Genomic DNA, 25,441 nt, shown 5'->3' with positions numbered 1-25,441 from the left:
TTAATTGCTGATAAAGTCTTTGGCATTGATAAACATAGCAAAAGTGCAAATCATTCAAAATAAAGTTGTGGTTTTAGTTCTTTTCGGTCATTTGTCAATGAAGAATTCATCACTTCACAAAATGTCGATAGCACACAAGGAAGCTGGATCGTGAATTTGTTAATCAACCTAATTTTCACCGGTGTACAAACATAACAGCTGCCAATATTGATCAAAAATCTAAATCTAAATCTAAGTCTAAATTTGAGAAACCATGATTTTGTAGGAGTGACAGGAATCTATTATGTAGTAATACTATGTCTTCAAATAAGCTCTTCCATCTCAGTCAAAGAGCAGAATGGAAGGAGAATTCATGAAATGTAGGCACAGGAAGACTTAAGGTGTGAAATGGAGCAACACTGAAATTATTATGAGTCAGGACAAGACAGTATAGGATTTATAATAATTAAAACAGAACAATAATAGGTAAATACTTCTAGTCTTTGCAAATAATGTTATGTATCGAACAAGAATTTAATGCTGCTGTCAGGTGAAACCCTTGTATCTTCAAAATGTCTGGAACCACGAAAAGACAGCCATTCATTTTTGAGTTCATCAAATGTGTTTCATAAGAAGAAATTTAGGACCGAGGAGAATGCAGTTTACTGATGTAATGTTACATGATTTCTGGGTAATGAAGTCCTTCAATTCAAAAACTCAATCAATTATCTCTCGCTGCCACTTGGGGCCGCCAAAGTGCAAAGTCGCCCAGTGCAGCTTTAAAACATAAAAATCACCAAACTTCAAAGTTTTCACGTGACAACAGCGAAATATCTGTTGTGGGGTGTCGTCATGTGTGATGTGTGTGTGTGTGTGAGTGTGTGTGTACCTGGTCGGCTGTAATTCTGGGGGGAGCGGGACGGGGTGTAACGTCCGTAACCCCCCAGAGAGCTGTTGGAGCTGGGGCTGGAGGGCCTCCTCTGACGGGGCGACTTCTCCCCATCGCCCTAGACACACGCACACACACATGAAGTGGAGACATTAATGCATACGACTGAGAAACAAGCGCCGAGTCATTTCATAATCACAGTATCGGAAAGGAATGCTGGCAAGTCTCCATCTCTGATACGTTTTTAATGAGACGGATCAATCACGCTGCACGAGGCATACATCAAGATAACACAAATGTCTGGGAAAATATGCATACTGTAATGTCCAAGGGCAGAGAGAGCTGTGAGCTGTTACCAATAAGCAAATAAAAAAGAGAATAAAAACCAAAACATGGATCAAAAACACTCACACAGAGTCTCATATTACTATACTTGTGAGGAAATTCAAGTTGACATTTACACCCTGACTCCTAACCCCAACATTAACCCTGACCAAGGCTTAGGGTTAGGTCTAACCTTGATCCTCATGTAACTTTATTATCCTGACCCCTGTTGTTGTAACATTACACCTTAACCAAAGCCTTAACCCTAAAATAGGTCCCTTTTCAATGCAAGGCTCTGTCTGAAAATAGGATTAGACCGATATATGGATATATTAAAAACGTGAAATTGGCCAGTCTACGTCTATAGTTTGTTTAATTAGATATTTATTGTAGAATTGATCAACACTACACTGGTTTCCTGTGACTCTGAATAGGAATAAGTGGGAAAAGACAATGGGCCTCATTCACTAAACTTTTCTTACATTTTTCTTACTCTTGCCCTTAAGAAACATGGTTACGAAAAACCATTGGGATTCATGAAGCATGCGCAGACTTTTTGCACATCCCAGGTGTATCTACTGGTGAATGCCGAAATGTGTGTGGAAATGTTCGGAAGTACACCTCTGATCGTACACACGTTTCGTGAATGAGGCCCAATGAATGAATGAATGAATGAATGAACTACACTGGCCATCTATGGGAAGCCATTAACAGTCTTCTTTCTCATCGGATTCCACACAAGTACAGTATGTATTAATATGTTTCATATGTTTTATTAGTTACAATGGAGAGTTTTTGTGTCCCATGATGGTCTACATGCTTTTTCACCCTGGGAAGAATACAATTCTGGAGGAAACACTGAATACAGGGTTCATACAGACAATATTAAATCAAATTCAAGGACTTTCAATGACTTTTTCCAGCACTATTTTTCTGTTCATAAGGACATTTCCCTAAACCTTACTCCATTTCATATTACAGGCTCACATGTTCACATGCTTTTAGGTCATCTTTCCCAGAATACATTGGTCTTCTTTTCTATGTTTTGACTTGCATTCTGTCAAACACTGCAAACATTTTATTTATTTATTTATTTATTTGCTTATTCATTTATTTATTTATTTCAAGCTCTTTTTAAGCACTTCCCCACATTTCAGGCTTATTTTCCAGGTATTCCAGTACTTATATTTTGAAAAGTTAAATTCAAAACTTTAAGCACTTTAAGGACCCTGTATGATCCCTGTGAATATGTGCAATTTTTGGCATGAAAATGGTCCGTTTTAAAGACATTAGATATGTATGATCCCTGTGAATATGTGCAATTTTTGGCATGAAAATGGTCCGTTTTAAAGACATTAGATATAGCCACAGTAACTTCAATCCAAAAATACTGGTATCAGTATCGGCCTTCAAAAACCAATATCTATCAAACCCCCCCCCCTCCCCCCCATGCAAATCTTGCAAATCTTCCCAAGTATAATAACACAACTCTTGTGTTCCCACACACACACACACACACACAGGGGAAGCCATGATATGAATGACATTAAGTTGATGAAGGGTAAAAACAGTGAGTTACTGAGCAGTATATTACCTCGGTAGGAGTAGGAGAAAGCAGCTGGGGGGACTGCAAATGAAGAGGGGGGAGAAAGCCAATGATTAGGTCGAACTCATATGTGAGGTTATATGAGTTAACCGCCAAACCGTGCGAATGATCATTCCTTGTCAGTGACTAATGACGTCTACTGTTAGTCATGTGCATTCCTGCTGGAGGAAGGAATGAACCGAATGAAGTCGGTCCAAGGTACGCCGTTCCGTTCACGCTCTCGGTGGCATGAGAGAGTGAGTCCACTGCAAAGGAATGAGTGTGTTTGTAGAAGAAAAGCGAACGTGCCATTGATGAATGGCTTTTCGTCGACTTCATTATCAGAGAGAGGGAGGATGATGGAGGGATAGCAAGGTGAAGGGATGGTAAGGTAAGGAGAGGCAAGGTAAAAGTGTTCCTCAATGGTTACAAATATGAAGCGCGCTTGACGTTTTCACAGCCACAACAACAGAATCGCTCAAAAAATAGGCAAAATCGAGTGTATTTTGTTTTTTTTCAATTATTTGATTTAGAATGAGCAATGAGGTCTGAAGCAAGGGACGAAAGAGCAAAAGAAGGCTAGAAAGAGACAAACGGAGCTGAAGCAAAAGAGAAGACAAAAAAAGGCGCGCCAATGCCAATTTTATGAATCTAATTTTTGGCACTTCCAACCCCTCGTACCTCACGAGGACAAGGAGGAAGAAAGAGAAACGAGAGAGGAACAGAGGGACGGAAAGACCAAGCAAAGAGCCGCGAGAGGCCGCTCTACCTCTCCGTAGTGTCTCTCCTCAGACGGGTAGCTGACGTAGGGAGAGTAGGACAGCATGTCGGGCCTGTCTATGTTATAGATGGCCTTGATCTTTGGAAGGGCTGCCAGGTCCTTGTAGTCCAGCATCTCCTCTCCTAGCTTGGCCTGGGGAACAAACGCACACACAGCAGAAAGGAGGAATGAAAGAGCCATTTGTAAATGTCAAGTTTTCTGGAATTAATGCAAATAGATTTCATTTTAGATTGACTATGCATGCAGTTTTAAAACCGTACAAAAGATTTTAAATGTAAAAACATTACCCCAAAATCACCCAAATTAAAAGTTACAACAATATTGATTCTGCAGTGAAAGATATTTTTCTTTGAAACAACAAAAACCCAGACCTTGTACATCAAACAGCTACTTCTGTCACTCATTTCTTTTCAGGTTTTCATAACCTCAGTGGGAAATTGCTTTGCAGCAGGCAACCAGAAGGTACATCACCACATTACTGATATCAAATTTGAATGTGATTGTCTTTTTTATCCATGGCTCAGATAAGGCAACCACAACCTTGTCAGACCTGCGTACAACAGTATTTGCAAATGTGTTTTATGGTGTGGTTTGGCCTCAGGGGACGGGTGGGGTTAGGGAAATACAGCGGGCGCCAGAGAGTTTGCATGAACACACAAATCAGTGCCGCTTTAGAACGTCACAGGACAGAGCTGGTTAATGTGTGCTGCTGCCGCCCCCTGGTGGTGTGTGGAGGAGGTGCAGTCTTACATAGATGACCCTGCTGGGTGAGCCGGAGGCGCTGGATGCCGGGACCGAGGTGATGCTCTCAGACGAGGTCCTGGTCACCTGAAACACACACAGCAAAACACACTGTTGAAATACCATGGATAGTGAAGGTATGGACAAAGAGACAGAGAGAGAGAGAGAGAGAGAGAGAGAGAGAGAGAGAGAGAGAGAGACAGCTATTAGGTCTATCCTCTATCCATCTAAGCTCATGCTTCACCTCTGCATCACTCAGATTGGTGCCAAATTTCAATGAAAACCCATCATTGTTTCATCCTTGATGCAATCACATCAACCTCTACACAGTGCTGCATTTAGTCTACTAGCAACACAGCAAACCTTGAGGTGAGAGCAGTAGTGAGTCAGCTTCCATCCTGTCACTGCTGGTGTCACACACACACACACACACACACACAGTACAGTGAGGTCTATTAGTGAAGCTGTGGTGGGTGTGGGTGATCAGCATCGATCAGCCGTTGTCGTAAAAAACCACACAACCTCAGTAGAGAGGGAGAACGTTCCCATTCTGATCAATAGTCAGCTGCCCTTCAGCATACAATGGTTTTTGTCAAGGAAATGAGGTTGAGAAGGCTGATGTGTCGCTACTGGCAACGGCATTGCTTCATTGCGTTGCTGAATTGACGCAACACACCCTGAGAAGCTGTGGCTGACGTTGGTCTTAGAACAGCTCAGAGGCGTTGCAGACAGCTTGAAAGACTCTTAGCTGATCTAGAATCAGAGTAAATTATGTCAAGTGTCTTATTGTCTGTTATGTGTTTTGCATCTATGTAAAGCATCTCTGAGTATCTAGAAAAGCGCTATACAAATTTTATGTATTATTATTATCATTATCATTATTATTATAGCAGTAGATGACACATAGATAAAAAGTTGTTTTAAAAAGAAAGAAACAAAAAACATTCTTTATGATCATTATTTTCTTCTTCTTCGTCTTATTATTATTACTTTTAATTAGTAGTAGTTGTATTTTAACCACAAAAAATTCAATATTTCTTAAATGTTTATTACTAGTAGTAGTAGAAGCTGTTATTATTGTTGTTGTTGTTTTATTTCAACTGATTCTAATTAAATAATAATAAAATGTTATCTATTTTATCTTCTGACATGCAACATAGTTCTTGAACAGTAGCTAAACAAAGTGGTTGCTCAGCAACATACATACATACATACATAAGTAGTGTTATGAGTGGAGATTTCCCGTTAGCGCATTAATATTAAAATTAACTGTTATGTGGTCAAAGATGTGCGTTTATTGGGTATTTCACAGCGTCGGCACGCGGCTCAGCCAATCAGAGGAGAGCACTCCAAGTTTCACGCCATCATTTCCATGACAAAAATTATAATACTTAATAATAATTAATAAATATGTAATTTGATTATGACCATCTTAGGTGTACCAAAGCGCCAGGGAGTGTCCTTTCTATCCATTCAAGTTGTGTGACTGCTGACCTGCTACAACAAATACCATCCTACAGCTCCAAGTGCTGAGACACATACAGGGGGTGTGGAACCTCAAGCATCTCATTATACTATACATCCCTGTATACACACAGCACGCTACAGCATCATCAGTCAGTGGCCAATCCAATCTGTCCGCTCTGCATCACATGATCAATCCAACCACAAGATTGGTTGGACTTGTAAGGGTGTGTGTGTGTGTGTGTGTGTGTGTGGCTTTATAGTAAGTGGTGGGATGTGGCTGCTGAACATGAAGCAAATACTACGGTGTCAGGAGGGGGTAAAAAAAGTCAACCCATGCAGCAGGTTGTAGGTGGGGTTTTAGTGGGGGTTTGGGGTGGGTGCAGGGGTCGTTGGGGCGTACAGGACCACCAACCTGTTGCTCAGGGACGACATTGAGCTGTATCCGGACCTGCTTCTGGGGAGGAGAGGGGTTATAATGAGGGATGAAGAGGGGAGATGGAGGAAGGAATGGAGCTGGGGTGATATGGGAGCCTGGAGGGCTGCAGGGCGGCTGATTCAGTGTTAAAACCAAAGGAAGTTTCTTTTTGTTTTTTTTGTTTTTTTGTAGAAAAACTGCTGAATCACACTTTGTACTGATAATGAAAAGTGAATTTGTTTCCATAATGACTCTGCAGTTGCTGTTTCTATCAGAACTACCACAATACAAAGTCTTTGACACCCTTCCACCTCTTCACTGTGATTGGTCAGTTGCATCCTCCTTGTTGTCACTGATTGGTCCAGGTCATGTCATCTAAAAAGTTACACTCTTTTCAACTACTGTTGATAACTCCAAGGGGAGAGCAGTGTTGGAGAAGTAAATCTACTGATATGCAGTCGGAACCTAACTGTGTGAAAGCTTAAGTAGCCTAGATGAAAGGTTCTCAAGGTGGGGTCTGGAGACCTCCAGGAGGTCCTTGAGGGAGTTCCAGGAGGTCCCAAACAAAATGAGGAAAAGTTTCATTTCATCATTGTTTAATTCACTAGAAATTATCCCAATTAGACAATGTATCAGAATGACTTTTCTAATTCTTGGTTTCACCCTCACCACTATTCACACTCCCCACATACAGTAAAGACAGTTCTACAATTCAATAACCCTAACCCTAACCAACAACTAAAACCTTCCCATATGGAACTATATCTTATCAAATGGAGGTTTAATGGGGTTTTTTTATTTTTTGTTTTGCTTTACCAACATCTCTTTTACCAAGTATATAGTAGTAAAAAGAGTTGTGGTTTAACCATCCTTGCCCACTCACCTTACTCTTCTCCTCCTGCCTTGCTGCTTGTCTGCACGGAGGATGCCAGATAGAAGATCCTGAGGAGAGAGAGAGAGAGAGAGAGAGAGAGAGAGAGAGAGAGAAAGAGAGAGAGAGGGAGAGGTGGAAAAAGACAGGAGAGGTACAGTCAGACACAACTTGCAAAAATCCTTGTGAGCTTTGTTTCAAAATGTCTACTGCTGTTATTTTGCACACCGTGCATTCATGCTGCAATTCATATATATTATTCATACTTTCCATTCTTATATTTCTACTTCCAACATTCAAGAATTGTAACATGAGAAAAAGTGATGGTGACCTGAAAATGGCTGGGACTGCCAAATGATTTTTCCACTTCATTCTGACTGAGACTATCAAGATCCCCCCCAAAAAATATGCATGACTCATGATTTTCTTTATCTGCTGCAGTGAGTTATTCTTATGGTTATGGTGTCAGAAAGCTATTTCCTCTAGTAAATCAATTCCTCCTTCGGTAACAAATAGCGGTTCAATAAGAGCTGAAGTAAATCAAACACCCAAGGCCAAGCTACAGCTGCTGCTTTTTGTTAGTGCCACAGGAGCTGTAAATAACGTCTCTATGACTGTGTGTGTGTGTGTGTGTGTGTGTGTGTCTGCGTGCGTGACTCATAGAGCTGTTATTCATTCACTGAGTTGCTAATCCAATTCATTAGGGCCAGGCACACTGACTGTACAGTGTGATTTGTGCTGATATACTGCTGCTGCTGAGTCTCACAGCAATTTATTGAGATGGAGAGAGAAAGGGGGGGGGGGGGGTTGAGAGAGACAGGAAAAAAATACAAGCAAAACAGAGTGAAAAGAAAGAGGGAAGAGAAGCATACAGAGAAAAAAGAAACAGGAAAAAAGAGAGAGAAGATGTGGAGAACAGAGGACAGAGAAAGGTGTTGAAAGGAGTTTTTGGTAGATGTTCCCTTTGGTCAACCCATTAAGTGATGAGAATATAGACCACAAAATCATCCATGTGTCCCTGGTAGATCATTGGCTCTGGTGCTCCATATAATTTAAGATTACCATTTAGCTTTAGAGCTGCAACAACCGATAATGCTGGTGTCCTATTATCGCTCAATATAGTGTATGCTTAAGCGTTAGCATGGAGCATTGGAGCAAATTATCTACTGGGGACATGATGATGATTGATATTGGTGATTTTGATTTTTTTGGGGGGTGATTTTTTTTGATGATTTTGGAGTTCTCATCTTCAATGGCTAAGTTGACCAACGGGACAATCAACCAAAAACTTGGTGTATTCCGGTAAAGCTTTTTCAAATCCGTTCTAATACTAATTAGAATAAATGTAAGATCATATTTGCCACAAGATGAAACACAAAAAGTTAAAAACATAACGGTAGACCGATCAAAATGCGGTTCAGTGTAGACTTTCATTTCAAACTGAGATATCCACCATCTCAAAAAACTTGACACCTGCTCTGATAAATGTGAAGCATGTTATGGATTACTGTTGAAGCTATAAATCATCTTAAGATCCCTGCTTACAAAATAGTTCTGTTTTTAGGGATTTTGATGAAAAATTGAAATATAAATTTTAGGTAGCAACATTTTTCTAAAATTTATATATTACAGTGTTTCTAAAATGTAAACCCTTCATGTTTCAGAGAAGTCAATTTTTAAGACTACTGAAGCTGTATTTAAGACCTAAAGGCTATATTTAACTGTATCTAAAGTCTTTCAAGGCCTTGAATTTAGATAACACATATTAAGGGATTTTAAGATAGACAACCTAGGAGAGAGACAAGACTGTTTTTACCTTGCAGGTACATTTCCTCTCCCTCTCCGAACATTTGCTCACAGCGGGCACAGCGGGCACATGTGGGGTGGTAATGCTTCTCTCCAGCCTGTGGGGCATAAAACAATACAGCACAGGTTATAATAATAATGAAAATGAATATTTTCAAATGCAATTATAAAGTGCTTTACAAACGAGTAAAAACAGATGAAATCGACAGCAAAAGCAATAAGAAAGCAAGAAGAAGTAAGAAATCAAAACCACAAAAAGGAGGTCAAAAATAAGTAATAAAAGATCATTATATAAAAATAAGTTTTAAGAAGTGATTTCAAAATGATACAGATTTAGCAGACTAAGTCTAGGAGCACCACTTGTTTTTAACCTAGACTTTGGAACAGCCAATAGGAACCTCATGTTTTTAACCTAGATTTTGGAACAGCCAATAGGAACCTCTAGACGTTGGAACAGCCAATAAGGACCTCTTGTTCATGAGCTAGACTTAGGAACAGCCAATAGAGGGCAGCCTGAAGATCTCAGGCTGTGATCCAGCTCACACACAGTTATGATGGTGAAGACAAACCAGTGGCACATAGAGGAAAAAACATAACACTAAAAGCAGGGTGGGAAATAGAGAAACAAGGCTGAAGAGTGGCAGCAGATTTCACAGCTGAGTGCCCAACACAGTTCTGAAATTAAAATGTCCCTAGACACTTTGTCTCATCACTCAGAGTGCATGATGGGATTAGATGAGCACCATTACTGGGCCAAACACCATCCCCAACCAGACAAATGTATTTGTGTGGTGGGTGTGTGTGTGTGTGTGTGTGTGTGTGCCTGTAAGCATGTACGAGCTTGCTTCTGAAAGTGCCATCTATTAAGTATTCCATAATTAGTTTATTCAAATTGCTGACACAGCATGAGTCCCCGGTCCTTTGGGTGTTGCTAAGCTAATTGTAATTCAGAATCCAATTAGCATTCCTTGATTAAAGTGGTACCAGCTAAAAATGACAACAAAGGAAAAGTTGTATTTTCTGATACAACCACAAGGTGGAGCTCTTGCCTAGCGGAAATCAGCACTATGTTATTGAGTGCAGAGAAAGATGGAGATGTACTTTGAAACACTTTCCCCACCCATGAATCATGATTACAGCACCATGACTCAAATGATACTGAATAGTTTGAGTGTGAAGCTATTATAGTCCCCATGACTATACAGTACAATATACAATTTAAAGTAAAAGTCCACCCTTGAATACTTTTAAATCAATTTTCAATGCATTCCATTGAGTTATTTTGTGATGAAGTGTTGTGAATTTTTGGTGTATACCACTTTCCCTCAACCTGCCTCGTCTACTTCAGTTTGTGATTCCCCATGTTTCCCAGAATGCCTTTCAACAACCCGAGAGAAGGCACGTGAAATTGTTGCCTTCTGGTCTATTAAGGCTACTCTTGGTGGAGAAATTGGTCTCTCTCCTCTTCTACGATGGACTTCTCCCTGTGTGATTGTTGAACGTCTCTTGGTGCAAAATGGCGGCTCTTTGATTCTGAGGGACTGACACCAAAACCCGGATGTTTATCAATGATGTTTTAACATTTTCTCCCATCAAACTCCATTGTACCTGCACTGGAAATATCTCAGCATGATGTCGCAACAAAAGGGACCCAAAAATGCGAAGTACATCACCAAATGTTTTACGGTGGACTTCTCCTTTAAAACTCAACTCAAACCATTTAAAACGTCCCAATCACAATGAGACTGCAGCGGTTGTCCATTTCTCATGGCCTGTGTTGTTTAGCAGGGATTTACTACATGGCTTGACATTTAGACGAAGGGGGCTAATGGGGTGATATGTTATCTCCGCAGCTTGAAGAGGAATCCACGAGGCAGGGGAGGGGGGGGGGGGGGGGGGGGGGCGCCACAGTGATGATGGATGTGTCTGTGATACTGAGCTCAAGTCATGCGGATCGCATCTGGGCTTGTCAAACATATATGTGTTCATCCAGTGGTCCACTGTCAGAAAAAACGGTGCAGATTTGTACCTTTTGTCATTGACAAAAAGGTACATCCAGCACTTATGTAGTTTCAGCACAAGTCTCTCTCTTTCCAAGCTGGTCCAAGGATTTCAACTAGCAACCTCTTGGTCACAATCCTGCTTCTCTGAATCTCTAGCCTACCAAAACCCCTCCTGCCCCACCAGGTTATCCCACTCATTCAATTTCTCCTCCTTGAAACAGAGTCTTATGATGTCTGTTGCACATCCCATCCTGCCCCAGCAGCGGCCTGATTACCCACGATCCCTCTGAGGCAACCCCCCCCCCCCCCCTCCCCCGCGTCGTCTCACGATGGGACGATATCAGAAAATAGGACGTCGACACCCTATTTCTTGGATAACACCCTGCCTAATGCTTATCTGGAGGGAATGGATGACAAAGAGAGACTTGTACCGGCCAAAAAATGCGCTGAAAGAGTTAGTGACAGAAAGAGAAAAGCTCTACATACTAAAAAAGAAACGTAACACTAGAAAGGCCAGTCAAGTGACGGCTGCTTTGAATTTTAGAATTGAATATATCAGAAATCCTGATCCTGTAACGAAATAGTAGTTATAATCGTATTTATCCCCTTCAATTCATCCCTTTGTTGGCATTCTCTAACCTCCCAATGGCATTTCATGACACAGCACAAAACCTAAATACGGTAATTAAACCTGATACAGAAGAAATGTAAAATATATATATATATAGTATTCCCCCAAACCCCAATTTTTACCCTACATATCTATATACAGGGAGGACATTACAATTAAATGAATGGAACAATTGAATTGAACTGAGTTGGTATTGAACATGTCTTTATTGCATTATTGCTGATAAAACTGATATTTGTTGATTTTTGTTTACTTGTCTGCTACTGATTATACTGTAACATAATACCTCACTTGGTGATATTGGCAACATACAGTAGGCTTCTTTCCTGTCATGCCAAGAACACATATTTCAATTGAAGTGAAAGAGAGATAAATAGACAGAGACCTGAGAGAGAGAGAGAGGAAGTTGACTTTGATAAAAGTCCGGAACGGGATTGAAATTCAAACATGGAAAGTATGAGAGGGGCGGAAAGGAGATAGCACCGCAATCAAATCCTTCCTTTGTCAGAAGGCGAGGCGGCATGAGGGGAAATTATCATATCCAACGTCCCGCAGGGCCGATAAGGCAAGGAAGAGGGGGATTTAGGAATGGGACTGTAGCTGGGGTTGCCAGGTTTGAGGCGTTGTGGTTGAAGGTACTGCTGAGTTTTGGGTTATTGACACAGCCATGGTACATTGAGGGTTTTCTGGGAGAGAGAATGGCTGAAATGTAAAAAGTGGCGAGAGGGCAGGTGAGGTTAGAAATAGCTGCTGCTCTTTTTCTACCTCTTTGTTTACCCAATTACGTAAAGGCCATCTGCTTTCTCCGAATACGTCCTCTAGCTCTCTCTCTCGCTCTCTCTCTTTCCCTCTCTCTAGCTCTCTCGCCATGTCCATCCCTTCATCTCGCAATTGCAGGAACAAGTCAGGCAAGGGACGGTGATCCATTTAGAAGATTAGAATAGATTTTGGTGAGCAAGGCAAGAGGAAAACACACACCCACACACACACACACAGAGGGAAACAGAGAAAATCAGTGATGGTCCAGGGAATACTTTCAGCCAGTCAAGTGTGCCTAGATCGATATGAGCTGAAGGTTCTTGACAAACTCCAGGGAAAGTAACAATCGCAGATAGCCACCATGGCTGAAAAGACGAAGAAAAGAGCTCCACCTACAGAAACTCAAACAGAAACACCCAAGGAGAAAGACGTCGCAGTCCCGCCCACACTGTTTGATTGACAGCTGATCTCTGGGAAGTGCAGTGCAGAGACACCACAGCGATGAGCGCCGAGCACCAAAGATGGATACCCAATGAAACGTACAAGAATCTCGAGGATTACCAGCCAGTTTAACATTCCTCTCTCTTCTTTCCCCACCTGTACTTCACCAACCAGTTTCCCTTCAAACCCCCCCCACCCAGAGCCAGTTATTGACTCGACCCCGTCCCCGCAGCAGCAGAACGCACTCTTTGATCTCGACCAAATGCCGTGACATTTGGAATGCTAAGTCCCTCAGTTACTGTTTCAAAAACGCAGGCTATAGCGCAGGTTAACAGTGGCAGGGAGCGACCCCTATACCAAATACACAGTAAGGCAACTGTGTGTGTGTGTGTGTGTGTGTGTGCTGGCATTTGATCTAAAAGTAGCAAGGATACCAAAGGACAGAATATGGATTATGTAAATGTGTCATGCCTGAGGTTTTTTATACGAGTGTTTTACTTACATCGCAGCAATGTGATTGATTAAAGATGCGACCATGCTTACAATTCACATCCAAAATTGAAAATGTCCATCTTAACATGCCGTTTAGTATTAAGTCTACCAACTAAATACCAAAAATACCTGAAATCTACCAAATACTACCAACAGGGTGAGGGAATTTTACTTGTTTCCAGGGCAGTTTCACCTGTTTTACCTAAGAGTAGCAACATCTGAAATAAGGTAGAAAAAGGCAGATCAATCCACTAGTATCAAGACAATGTCAGCTGATTTAAGAGAATTCTTGAAACCCATTGATTTTAATTGGAAACAAGTGAAATCGTCTCAACCTATTAGCAGATTTGTTCAGAAAAATAGATTTTATGATTTGGACAAGAGCAAAAAAATATGTTGTCATTTTTGTTAGAATAAAGCTTTTTTAATTAATAATTTTTTACAGTGTAATGAGCAATCTTTCTGAATATGTATACTTTGATGAAAACTTTTGTATGTAACCATTGTATATAAGCCTTGGCATAGTTTATGGTGATCAACTCATGAGCACACACACACACACACACACACACACTCACACACACACACACACACACACACACACACACACACACACACACACTCACACTCACACACACACATACACACAGACCTTTTAGTCGTGCTTGCCTGACTTGGGCTCCAGACTCAGACACTACAGGACCAAATAACCAAGTACACACCTGATAGCCTGACACAATGGGAAAAGGATGTGGATGATGTCATTGGAACACACACATGCATTCACCTGCACCACACACACACACACACACACACACACACACACAGAAACACACACTCATTCCATTTCTTATGTTTCCGCCGCTCTCTCCAAACCTTGGAACCGGATAGGTGTTTATGAAAGGAGAGAGTGTGAGAGAGCGGGATGCGATGAAAGAGGAGAGAGAGAGAGAATGAGAGACGGGACTGTTGTTTGCTCCCATAATGCCGTGCTGTTGTTCAGAGGTCACGGTGGGAGCTTCCAAGACCCCCCGTCTAAAAGCTTTCTTCCTCTCCTCCTCCTCCTCTCATCCCTCTCTCCGCCCAAAGAGAGTATCCCGTGTCCGCTCCCTCCATCGCTGCAGAACAACAGGCCGTTTCACTGAGGCCAGATTCCTCCTGCACTGATTTCTACCTGCCTCTTATTCTCACCCAGTTCTATCCATCTCTCTCTCTCTCTCTCTCTCTTTCTGTCCCCCTCTCTTTCTGTCTTGTTCAGCTTTTGTCCTCGTTCTTTCTCTCTAATCTGTCTCCTCCTCTCATTCATTTGACTTGCAGTTTCTCTGCAGTTTTTTTTTTTTTTACAGTCGCCTATTAGTTTGCATGGACTGCTACAATACAATGAAGACTGGAGTTTTAGTTCTACAAATATTTATCGGAGGCAGAGCCAAAGAACCATTGTTGTTGACCTGCCTGGGGACTACAGATGTTAATTAGCCTCTTGGTTAACTCTGACACATTTACATTGAAGTGTGAACTAAAATGTTGATTGATGTGTACTGTCCCTGCCAAATAAATCGTAAAATAAATTGTATTTTGGAGCGCAAGTTAGCTAACTGGTAAATTTGAATTGCAAAGAAGGAACTCTGGTTAAAATATGAATACAAAATATTAGTAGCAATGGCTTCTTTTTTCTTTTATTCATGACCATAACATTCATTATTTTGAAAGGTCAGCAGCTAGCTAACTAGCTTACCTAGCTAGCTATAGGCTAGTATGGCTAGTTTGAACTTGGAAGGTCAGCTAGCTAACTAGCTAACCTAGATAACTGGCTAGATTGTATTTTTTTCAGTTAGTAGCAGAGTGCTAGGCTTCATAATATTAGCTTCCTTCTCTCTAACCTGTTGTCTTTTTCACTGGGCTTCGGCTAACATTACTTAGTCAGAAAAACTGTTTCTTTGGCTCCACATAGCCTACTGAGGTTTAACTCAACCAATGAGTTAAACAAATGGACGTATCTCACCCAAATATCAGATATTTGTCATTTGTTTAATGAAAAATAAGATTTTAAAACTGAATATACTTCTAAATTACTTCTTAAAATAGAATTTTTTTTTTTTTTTACAGTTTTTTTTACAGTGTAGTTTGCAAGTTTTCTCTCTCTCTCTGTCTCCCTTACCTTCTCTTTATACTACTCCAAAGAGCAAGAACAGTATGGCCTCACACGAGCTGAATCAGGTCACATGCACACACACACACAATGATGCACACACACACATATAACTGGATGACAATATGACGCACAATACAAATGCACGGCGCTGGACACCGGTGACGCAAAGAGGACGAGCGCTGGCTGCGGGTGTAATCTGTCTGGTATAGCGGGTCGGGACTCGGGCTATACTTTCTAGAACAAGAACCCGTGTCTCTTTTGTTTTACGGTACGGAAGGGACTGTAGAGCCGGAGCGGTACCTGAGAGAGACTGACAACGGAAAAGATAACATGCAGGCCTGAGGGGGGGGAGACGAGGGAAAGGAATAGGGAGAGGTAGTGTGTGTGTGTGTGTGCAGCAGAGAGTGCGGTCGAAGCCATTAGCCCAGAGTCAGGAGAGAGAGAGAGAGAGAGAGAGAGAGAGAGAGAGGGAGAGAGAGAGAGGGAGGGAGAGCTTGTGCTGAATAGCCCAAGCTGCCCCCCCCCCCCCCCCCCGACAACAGAGCAGATCCTGGCTGGCTGTGTATTCCCTATGGGCCGACACACAGCGGGCTACAGTGGGACTAATGCATAATCCCTAATTCTCACAGGAGTTCACCCCATTAGCCTCTCAAAGCCGACGCACAGCTTCATTTCACTTCCAGAGGCAAAGTCTGTCGCTCATGTCCTCACAAAACATTAAAAAAAAGCTTAAAAACTCAACATTTAGACATAAAAAGGAGTGTAAATGTTAACAATGGCAGCTTGACTTCCCTCATGGTTAAAGTCCAATAGCTGCTCCCAGATCTGTACATACTGTATAGTGGTGTCTATTCTAGAAGTCCTCCTTTTTATTAATCTTCCTTTTCATTATGTAGTCCTCCTTTTCATATATACTGCATCTATCCTGCATTAGTAGTGTATAAGACCAGATGAAACTTTAATGATCCCTGAGGGGAAATTGGGTCGCTCAAGCAGCAATAGAGTACTAAGGTTCAGCAAAGAAAAACTGAATAATGGAGCTAAGCTAAATGGGTGCTGGAACGGTAAGTATAAAGTGTGAAATATATGAATAGGGTGTGTAAAATAAGTAGAACATACAGAGAAAAAGAAAAAATCTGTATAATAGGAAAATATACATATGTATATACACAGTGGTAGCCATTGTAGAAGTGCCCCTTCATGTATTTATGCTGCATTAGCACTGCAGACACTTAGTATACTTTGTACTTTGTAATACAAAACCTTTATGTTACTCAGTCAACTTGTTACTGAACCATTCCTTGTGACTTCCAATGGCTGAATAGACAGCAAAATTAGATTTCTCTCAGCAACATTTCTCCCAGTATTGGAAATGAAATATAGACTCATATAATCAAAGTAAGTGGTAGGAATCTAATAGAATCTAATAGTACCTGGACCCTGTGCTGTTATAGATAAGCATTTCTTTATACCATATTTCATATATTTTAGTCCACCATTCATCAGTAAATGGATATTACAGCTATTTTGTAGTCGAGGAATATCCATCTTCCCATTGAGCATTTCTTCTTTATATCCATCTATTCTATTATCTATCCATTCATCAGCGTTCTACCTATTTATCATCCACACATCGATTTCCCAGATCCATCCATCTTCTGCCCATTCATCCTCCATTCATCCATCCAGAAAGCATGTTTTTATGTTTTTTAGTTGACAGTTATTGCAATTTAGAATGTACTATCTTTTGAAAGGTGAGCTACAAACTACATTCATCCATAATTTAAAACAGCTGTTCCTTATATTGGTTTATTTGGCAAAAAAATAAAAAAATAAATAAAAGATTTTTGTGGTCAACTTCTCAGATTCCATCTTTTAAGCAATGGATCTCCCAAGCAGCTACATTACCGCCACTTGAAAAATCTGATAAATTCTGGCAGACATGGTCTCCCCTTTGAAATTATGTAAAGAATCTACCCTGAGTGTCTGTTTAAAGGAAAAATACACCCTAAAACCCTTAAACACTGTTAAAAAAAAAACAGCTTTTGGCGATGTAACTTGCATTCCTCTACCCATTTTGTTATTTGGTGGTGTATTTTTCTTTAGACGACATGATGTCACGTCAAGATACTTCCAGCAGCTACAATGGAGTTTGATAGGTGAACAATTTTCAGCAATCTAAAACATCAGTAGTAAACATCAGGTTTTGGTGTCATTCTTTCAGAATCAAAGAGCAAGAGCTTCTGTCTTGATTTTGCACCAACGTTCAACAATCATACAGGGAGAACTCCATCAGGGAAACGGCAGAGATATCAATTTCTCCACTGACAGTAGCCTCAATAGACCAGAATGCAATGCAGCCACAAGACATGGCGTGTTTTGAGTAGGGGGAGAAAGACATTCATTCTGGGAAACGAAGGAAATCATTAACTTAAGTTGGAGTAGATGAGGCAGGTTGAGGAAAAACCTATTTATTTAGCCTATTTATCCCATGTGTAACCTTACTGTAAATGCACATGTGACACTGGCTATGACTCTACAATAAAGGGCAGAAAACAAAGGAATGTAACTGATCGGCGCTCTACCTCCAGGACTTTTCCAGTGATGTACTTCTTGCAGCTCTCGCACTGGATGCCGTACATGGCGTGGTAGTCCACCTCGCAGTAAGGGATCCCGTCCCTGGTAGGACGACACAGAACCAGACAGCTGATCAGAGAGCAGCGGCGGCCGTCAGCCGCACTTCACATCACACCTAAGAGGCTCAGGGCCTCGGCCTCCACCGTGCACTGAGCTGTTTGAGCTAGCAGCGCTCAGCGGACGCTCAGGAGAGCCGCTGCTTGTGGCTCCTGCTGCAGCTTATGCGACTATCCAAATACATCTGTAGTGCAATTGTAGCGACTGATAATGTAAAAGCTGCTGGATAGTGTGATAATTGATCAAAATAATAATAAAGTAAGGAAATGTCCCTGTAAATGGGGTGAAAATGCAATAAAGCCTGTTAAGGTTTTTTTTTAGTTTATTATTATTTTTTCTTACTGTGTGGAATTGTGGGGGGTCGACCTTTAAAACGACTATAAATTCAATAGTCTTACTACAAAAACGAGCCATACGTATTATTAATAAGGCTGGTTATTATGATCACACTAATCCACTGTTTAGAAAATCCCATGCTATGAAATGTAATGATTTGTTATATTATAAAATATTGCAAAGAATGGTTTATGGAGCTATTTTTGAGGGTTACAAATGTGAATGATTTTTTATTGTATTATTATTTTTTATTTCTGGAGGGTAGCTTAAATTGATAAGAATGTAGGATAGGCATATATAAGCATTATGCTTCTGCCTGCGCCCTTTCTGATTCTGTTGTCAGACGACTGCACAACTGTAAAAAAAACTGATTTGATCGAGGGTCACAAAACAGTGCAGAAATAAGCGTTAGCCTTGGTTAGCCAGTTAGCATTTTGTGACCCTCGATCACAGTTACTTGCGTATTGGTCTGACAACAGAAACAGAAAGATATGTCAGTGACAACACCTGTATTGTGTTACACATTGTGTTGAAACACAAAATTAATGATCACAGACAGAGTTATGGGCAACAGAAAGTCTTTTCAACATTGCTGGCAATGGTGAGAACCGAGCTAAACCCTGTGGAAGTACGGCAGCCATGTTTGTGAAAAAGGTCTATAAAAAGTTCTACAGGAGAGAAAAGTTGTAGTGGAGAAATTAAATATTCCCTGGTTTAGTAGACTATCTATCCTGTGTCTAATATGTTCTTCATGTACTGCAGCGGCTAGTGCAGTCCTATTCTTTCTCAGATGCTGTAAATTTAAAATGAATATTGTTGCACAAAACTCATGTCTGTCTCTCAGCTGGTAGGCCTTGTACCTTAGGAAGGCTGGTAGAAAACAAAATCTGAAATTTCTGAACAATTCCTTTGAAAAGCATGAATAATTCACTGTTGCATACAGTACCACAAATAGAAGTAGTCCTGTATTTCCAAACCCAGACTGACTTACTTGCTGATGTACTCGGCGTTGAGCACCTTGTTGCAGACTTTACACTTGAAGCAGCCCAGGTGCCAGTGCTTGTCCAGCGCCACCAGAGACTGTTCATTCTTAAACTCTTTGCCACAACCACAGCAGTCTGCATGGAGGATGGAGGGATGGAGGAATGGAGGAATAGGGGGGGGAGAGAGGGACAGAGGTCAACAATGTGTCAAGCAGACAAGATACAAAGCCAGAATTGTTCGGACTGAACCGCATGATGACAAATACAGAAAGCAAAACAGAAAGAAAAAAACGACTCGTAATTCTCGTGTGAAAAAGTGCTGGGGGTAATGCATTATTCAGTAATGCGTTAAAGTACTTTCATTACTTTTCCCTGTAACGAGTAGTGTAAAAAATGTCTTTCTCTGGGTGGAGGTGTTCCCACTACTTTAGTCTTATCCAGTAAAAGGACGACAAGAGCATTTTACATCAGAGAGAAAACTTATCCTGATTTTAGAAGGCAAGAGAGGATGCAACCGGCAATTTAAGAGAGAGAGGGAGAGAGAGAGAGAGAGAGAGAGAGAGAGAGAGAACTGACTGTGGACAGCCTGTATGGGTGCAGGGCTGTTGTCGGGGAGAGGCTGGGTGCACTTCTGGCAGATACACTCCTTCCCGTTAAACGTCACTCGGTCACCGGCCGGGAACGGCTGTCTGTAGACAAACAGAGAAAAGACACAACGTCACGATATGGGTTTTTAAAGGCTGATATTTTCTTCAATTTGACTATTTTCATGGCAAAAGATCACAAAATATTACACAGATTCACTGTTTTGACCACAGATTTTTTTCTTGTCAGGGCGGAAAAGCCTCTGAAACAGCATTTAGATCATCATGGGTCACTAAAACTCTCCATTGAAAGCCATACTGATATCTCATGGTACACCAGTGCCTCTGAATAGTTCCAATAGGCCATAGTGGAGAGTTGCAGTGTCACCACAAATCTGCCATACGCATTCTTGTATTAGCAGTATTTGCATGAAAAATGATTTGCAACATTTGCCTATTTGCATGTACTTCCATTTCAAAATCCCACCCTTTTTCCACACCTTTATTTCTTGACTGAAACAAAAATTATTCTCTTAGACCTTTTCAGTATTTTCCAGACCTCCATACATAGGATCGCACATTCATCCACCATTGAAATCCTTTTAGCTGTTTATGCCATTATGAAACGCATTACGCGATATGCCACTAAAGAAACAATAAATAAAAAAGATAATGTCTCTTGGCTGTGTGTATGTGTTGCTCCAACGTAACTGCTGTCAGTGGGTTAAGTATAGAAGGAATGACGATTCCCTGGCAAGGTGGCGAGCTGATTTGCTGCCATGTGGAGCTTCCTACAGCTCTGATATTTGATATCAGAGCTGCTGTTGCACTGTCACAGCCAGCAAGTGATGGATAAATACATAGGCAGACAGGGAGAGGCAGAGGTAAGGGACATAGGGAATTATGTATGTCACTCACAAAAATGTCTATTTTCTAAGGTTTATGTATTGCAATTGTATGACAAATTTCCATCAAATTGGATTATGTAATTCTACTTGAGTCAATTTCATTATTGTCATTCATGAAATTGATTCAAGCAGACCTAAAATAAATTGAATTAATTAATTTAGGTGTTCATAATGCCAAGGCATTTCACATGTTTTCTGGTTACATAGAGTAGATCCAACAACATTAAAACACTTTTAGTTCATTTTATCGCTTTCAGTCTAGTTGATACTGAACTAAGCAAATGTGTGTTATATTTTTTATTTTTTTTTAATTTTATCTTGAAACTGTTTATTTGGTAAAATCAACTAAGTGTTTTTTTCTTAATACTTCAATGGGTAACTGTTGATTTTGTATGTATCTAGTGTATGTACAGTATATAGATGTGTATGTATACATATGCATTCTGCTCCCTCTTTATGGATTGATACATAGAGATATAGATGGATAAATATATACTGTACATGCATGCATAGATAAAAGTGATAATAAGTGCAGATATATAAGTGATAATCAAATGTAAAGTTATACAAGTGAAAAAGACACACACACACACACACACAGTGAGAGTGAAAAAGTACTAGAGTGACTGGTTGATGAATTATTAATGATCGATACGGGGGGATCCCCCAGCTGTGGCCGTCTGAGACACACACACACACACACACACACACACACACACACACACACACACACACACGAACACACACAGCGCTGAAACATCCCATCTGAAATCTTAACTCAAGCAGCATTGGATCTAGTTTCTCTCTCTCTCTCTCTCTCTCTCTCTCTCTCTCTCTCTCTCTCTCTCTTTCTCTCTCTCTCTCTCTCTCTCTCTCTCTCTCTCTCTCTCTCTCTTTCTCTCTCTCTCTCTCTCTCTCTCTCTCTCTCTCTCTCTCTCTCTGTCTCTCTCTCTCTCTCTCTCTCTCTCTATTTTTACATTCCGCACAATAAGCTCGTGTCTTTTGCGACCACAAAAGCGATATTATGTTATAAGAGGGGGCGCCGGGGTTTTTTTTTTGATGATCACGTTACAAACCTCAAATGCCACGCTGGAACATTCTGCTCCCGGTATCAGCGTAGGGATCGCCGAGGTATGATGGGACAAACACACACACACACACACACACACACACACACACACACACACATACACACATACACACATAAAACACACCAGGGGGTTCGGGGGGGACACTTAACTCTAGCTGTGGGAATGGGCTAAGTGGCCGCACAGACTGACCACGCACTTAACATTCCTGCCTGAGAGAGGCTCCCATTACCTTTCCAGGCCCGTTCACACACACACACACACACACACACACACACACACACAACGCAGGGTCAGTAGAAACAGGTGAAGACGACGGTGTGACACGTGAGTCCGCATGTGCGTTCCTATATTTGTACATGTATGTGCATTATGGCTCGCGTGTACTTGTGTATTCCCTCGCTCTCACATTAGAGAAGTCAAAATACTCGTTTGCCTCTGAAAGGACGGTTTTGTTTTGTCAATTCAGATTCGGAGCTACTTGTGGCCGTGAGAAGGTGCAGGGCGAGGGATGATCGGGCAAACCAGCTGATGCGGATACATGAGATTTGCCGTGACAATAAGCTTATTCACTTCTGAGAGGAACATCAGAGTGTCTATGAGGCTTTTTAAGACCTTTTTTCATGCCAGCTGGAATGGAATATGAGACAAATTTGAATTGAAATCCATGTGAAAATGAAAACAAGCGTAGACCTTTCAGAATATGCTGTAGGTCTGCATGGCTGGGGGCGATTTCTCACTTGAATTTAAGTGTGAAAATGCGGCATTTAAATGTATTCAGGGCCTTGAGTTTATGATTATTAATATTGATATGATTTAAGACATGTTAAGACTCTTCCAGGACCTGCAGAAACCCTGAACTTAGTGAAAGAATAGGGCAGCTAATGGAAGAACAATTGATACAAGATGCAAAATAGATGCACAATAGGGGATCTCCACTATAACTACTACTGTACAGACATGTGCATTTACCCCTCCCCATTTCTTCACACCCACCCAGTCACCCCCACATATGCACGTGTAAGTCCATCTGTCCGCTGTAACTCTTTCAACACGGGGCTGAAATGACAAATGTGAGCCCTAATGGTTCTCAACGTGGGGTCCGGGGACCACCAGGGGTCCTTGAGCGGGTTCCAGGGGGTCCCCAGGAAAATGATGAATTGTTAAACTTCACCATAGAGAACGTAGAAGAATGACTATTTTGATAATAGTTTCACTGTTATCTCTCTACCTACAATACAGATAGTCATGGAAAACAAAATCATATCTAACAATACAAATATTCTCAGATTTGGGTCAAATGGGGGTCCGTGGGCCTGAATGTACTTTGTCGTCTCTTTGATGTGACTTTGATTGTATTCTAACTTATGGAATACAGTCATTACATTGCTGTATGTTGTTGTTATGTAACTTTAATGCTGTTTCCTTGGCAAGGCCTCCCTTGAAACTCCCTAGAGTTTTTTCATGTCAGTGGGACTAACCTGGTTAAATAAAGGTTAAAGAAAATTTAAAAATCAACCAATAACAAACAAATATGTAAAGTGTGCCTTTTTACCACATTGTGTTGTTTTAACTTCTATTTCTATTTGAACTTCTATTGATCCAGGTAAAGCTGACTGAGCACCATCCTGCTTCATATTCATACAGTTCCACACATTCACACTGGGAGCTGCCCAGTAAAACCACAGTCTTCTACTGTTCCACTGGAGCAGCTGGGGGTTCAGGGTCTTGCTCAAGAACACCTCAACAGAGGTTGTTGAGGCCGGGGAGAGCGTTACTCATTCACTTTCCCAAACCACATTTTCTCTCCTGACCACCAGCTGTCTTCTCTAACCTCTTGGCAGTCCCTCCAGGATTTCACACAGTTTGTTTGTGATTACTGCGGCTTTTGTCAAAAATTATGATACAACTTTTTGCATTATAATGAATCATATTTAAATATGATTTTTCATATTTGTAATATAATAATGTAATATTTTAAAAGGAATAATAATACACTTAAAATAAACTTAATAAAATAATAACCTTTTTAATTAATCATATTTTTAAACAACAATTTTTTAATTGTTTTTAAAACTTTGTAGTATGCATATTATTATAAACTTAACTGTCTATAGGCTCATTTGTTGATATGAGTTTTGGGTGGATTTTTTAAAAATAACAATGGGAAACAAATGGGAAAAAAATGGCACTAAAGTGACACTAACGAGGCAGATGCAATTTTTGTAACTGCCTCTCATTGTAGGTAGAGAGATAACAGTGAAACTATGATCAAAATAGTCAGTTCTTATACATTCTCTTATTGTGTTAACTTCTTATAAATGAAGTTTAACATTTCATCCATTTGCTGGGGACCCCCTGGAACCCCCTCAAGGACTCCTGGTGGTCCCTGGACCCCACGTTGAGAACCACTGGTTTAAAAGAAATAGTTTGTGTTCACGTTAAAAGACTTGACATAAGACTAGGCATAAGACGATATGCCTATCTCATGATACGATTTGATACAACCACAATATGATGTAATAAATGGTATTAAAAGTTCAATGACAATAAAGGGCATGACTGTGCAGAATTCGGTTCATTTCTGAGCCACAAATCATTCTAGCGATGGCATTGGCTCGCTAGAATGTAAACAACAATTTTAAAATATCATTACAAAGTGCAAATAATATAATGTGGATGGAGAGCTGGTGAAACTGTGATGGTCAAGCTGTCTCATTTGTGATTACTACAGCAGAATAACAACAAAATCTGGATTCATTTTTCTGCCCCACGATATGTATTGTCATCCAGTTTCGATATGTCCCTACATGAGGAAACCCCCCCCCCCCACCCCCCACCCCCCTGTCCCGTCTCTTACTTGCAGGCGGCACAGACGAAGCAGCGGGGGTGGTAGGTCTTGCCCAGCGCCGACACCACCTCGCCCTCGATGAAGTCCTGGCAGCTGAAGCAGCGCGTCCCGTACAGCCGCTGGTAGTCCAGGGTGCAGATGTACTCCCCCTGACGCACGAAGAAGCCCCCCTGGGCCAGGTCACTGCCGCACACTGGAGGGGGGGGAGAACAGAGAGGGGGCAGAGGGAGGGAGGAAATAGGGAGGAAGAGAGAGTAGGGTGGAAGTTGGGATGGAAGGAGGGAGGAAGAGTCAGATGTAAGAATAGAGGACAGAGAGGGGGAAGAGGGAGGGAGGAAATAGAGAGAGGATAGGAGAGAGGGATGGAAGTTGGGATGGAAGGAAGAGGAGAGAGAAGGAGCAAGAAGTGCAGGAGGAAGGAAAGGACAGAAGGAAGATGGAAGGAGGGATGGGAAGAGAGAGAGAGAGGGATAAAGGGAGGGTAGAAAGAGAAAAGGAAAGAGGGAGGGAGAGAATAGCGAGCAGGGGGCAGAGGGACGAAATAGGGAGGAAGAGAGAGTAGGAGAGAGGGATGGAAGTTGGGATGGAAGGAGAGAAGGAGGGAGGAAGAGACAGATGGAAGAATAGAGGAGAGAGAGGGAGCAAGTGAAGGATGGAGGAA

At 41.2% G+C, this 25,441-nt stretch overlaps 1 protein-coding gene across 1 annotated transcript in view; it reads right to left on the bottom strand.

Moving 5' to 3' along the window:
- The window catches only part of ablim2 (actin binding LIM protein family, member 2), a 64,430-nt gene that overhangs the window by 22,547 nt on the left and 16,442 nt on the right, over positions 1-25,441 (bottom strand). The window contains exons 3-13 of the mRNA XM_071517652.1: positions 24,790-24,973; positions 19,926-20,038; positions 19,358-19,484; positions 17,922-18,015; positions 8,869-8,956; positions 7,065-7,123; positions 6,179-6,220; positions 4,309-4,386; positions 3,547-3,690; positions 2,787-2,819; positions 869-986 (exon numbers count right to left, since the gene is read on the bottom strand). Of these exons, the coding sequence (XP_071373753.1) occupies positions 869-986; positions 2,787-2,819; positions 3,547-3,690; positions 4,309-4,386; positions 6,179-6,220; positions 7,065-7,123; positions 8,869-8,956; positions 17,922-18,015; positions 19,358-19,484; positions 19,926-20,038; positions 24,790-24,973 (1,080 nt within the window). The remainder of the gene's footprint in view (positions 1-868; positions 987-2,786; positions 2,820-3,546; positions 3,691-4,308; positions 4,387-6,178; positions 6,221-7,064; positions 7,124-8,868; positions 8,957-17,921; positions 18,016-19,357; positions 19,485-19,925; positions 20,039-24,789; positions 24,974-25,441) is intronic.

This window comes from Centroberyx affinis, unplaced genomic scaffold, assembly GCF_046629955.1.
Source record: "Centroberyx affinis isolate AG114_WGS23_722 - 3 ecotype Tasmania unplaced genomic scaffold, CSIRO-AGI_Caff_v1 ptg000509l_1, whole genome shotgun sequence".
NCBI lineage: Eukaryota > Metazoa > Chordata > Actinopteri > Beryciformes > Berycidae > Centroberyx > Centroberyx affinis.
The sequence above is the reverse complement of the archived record's forward strand: the minus strand, read 5'-3'. Positions and strand labels throughout refer to the sequence as shown.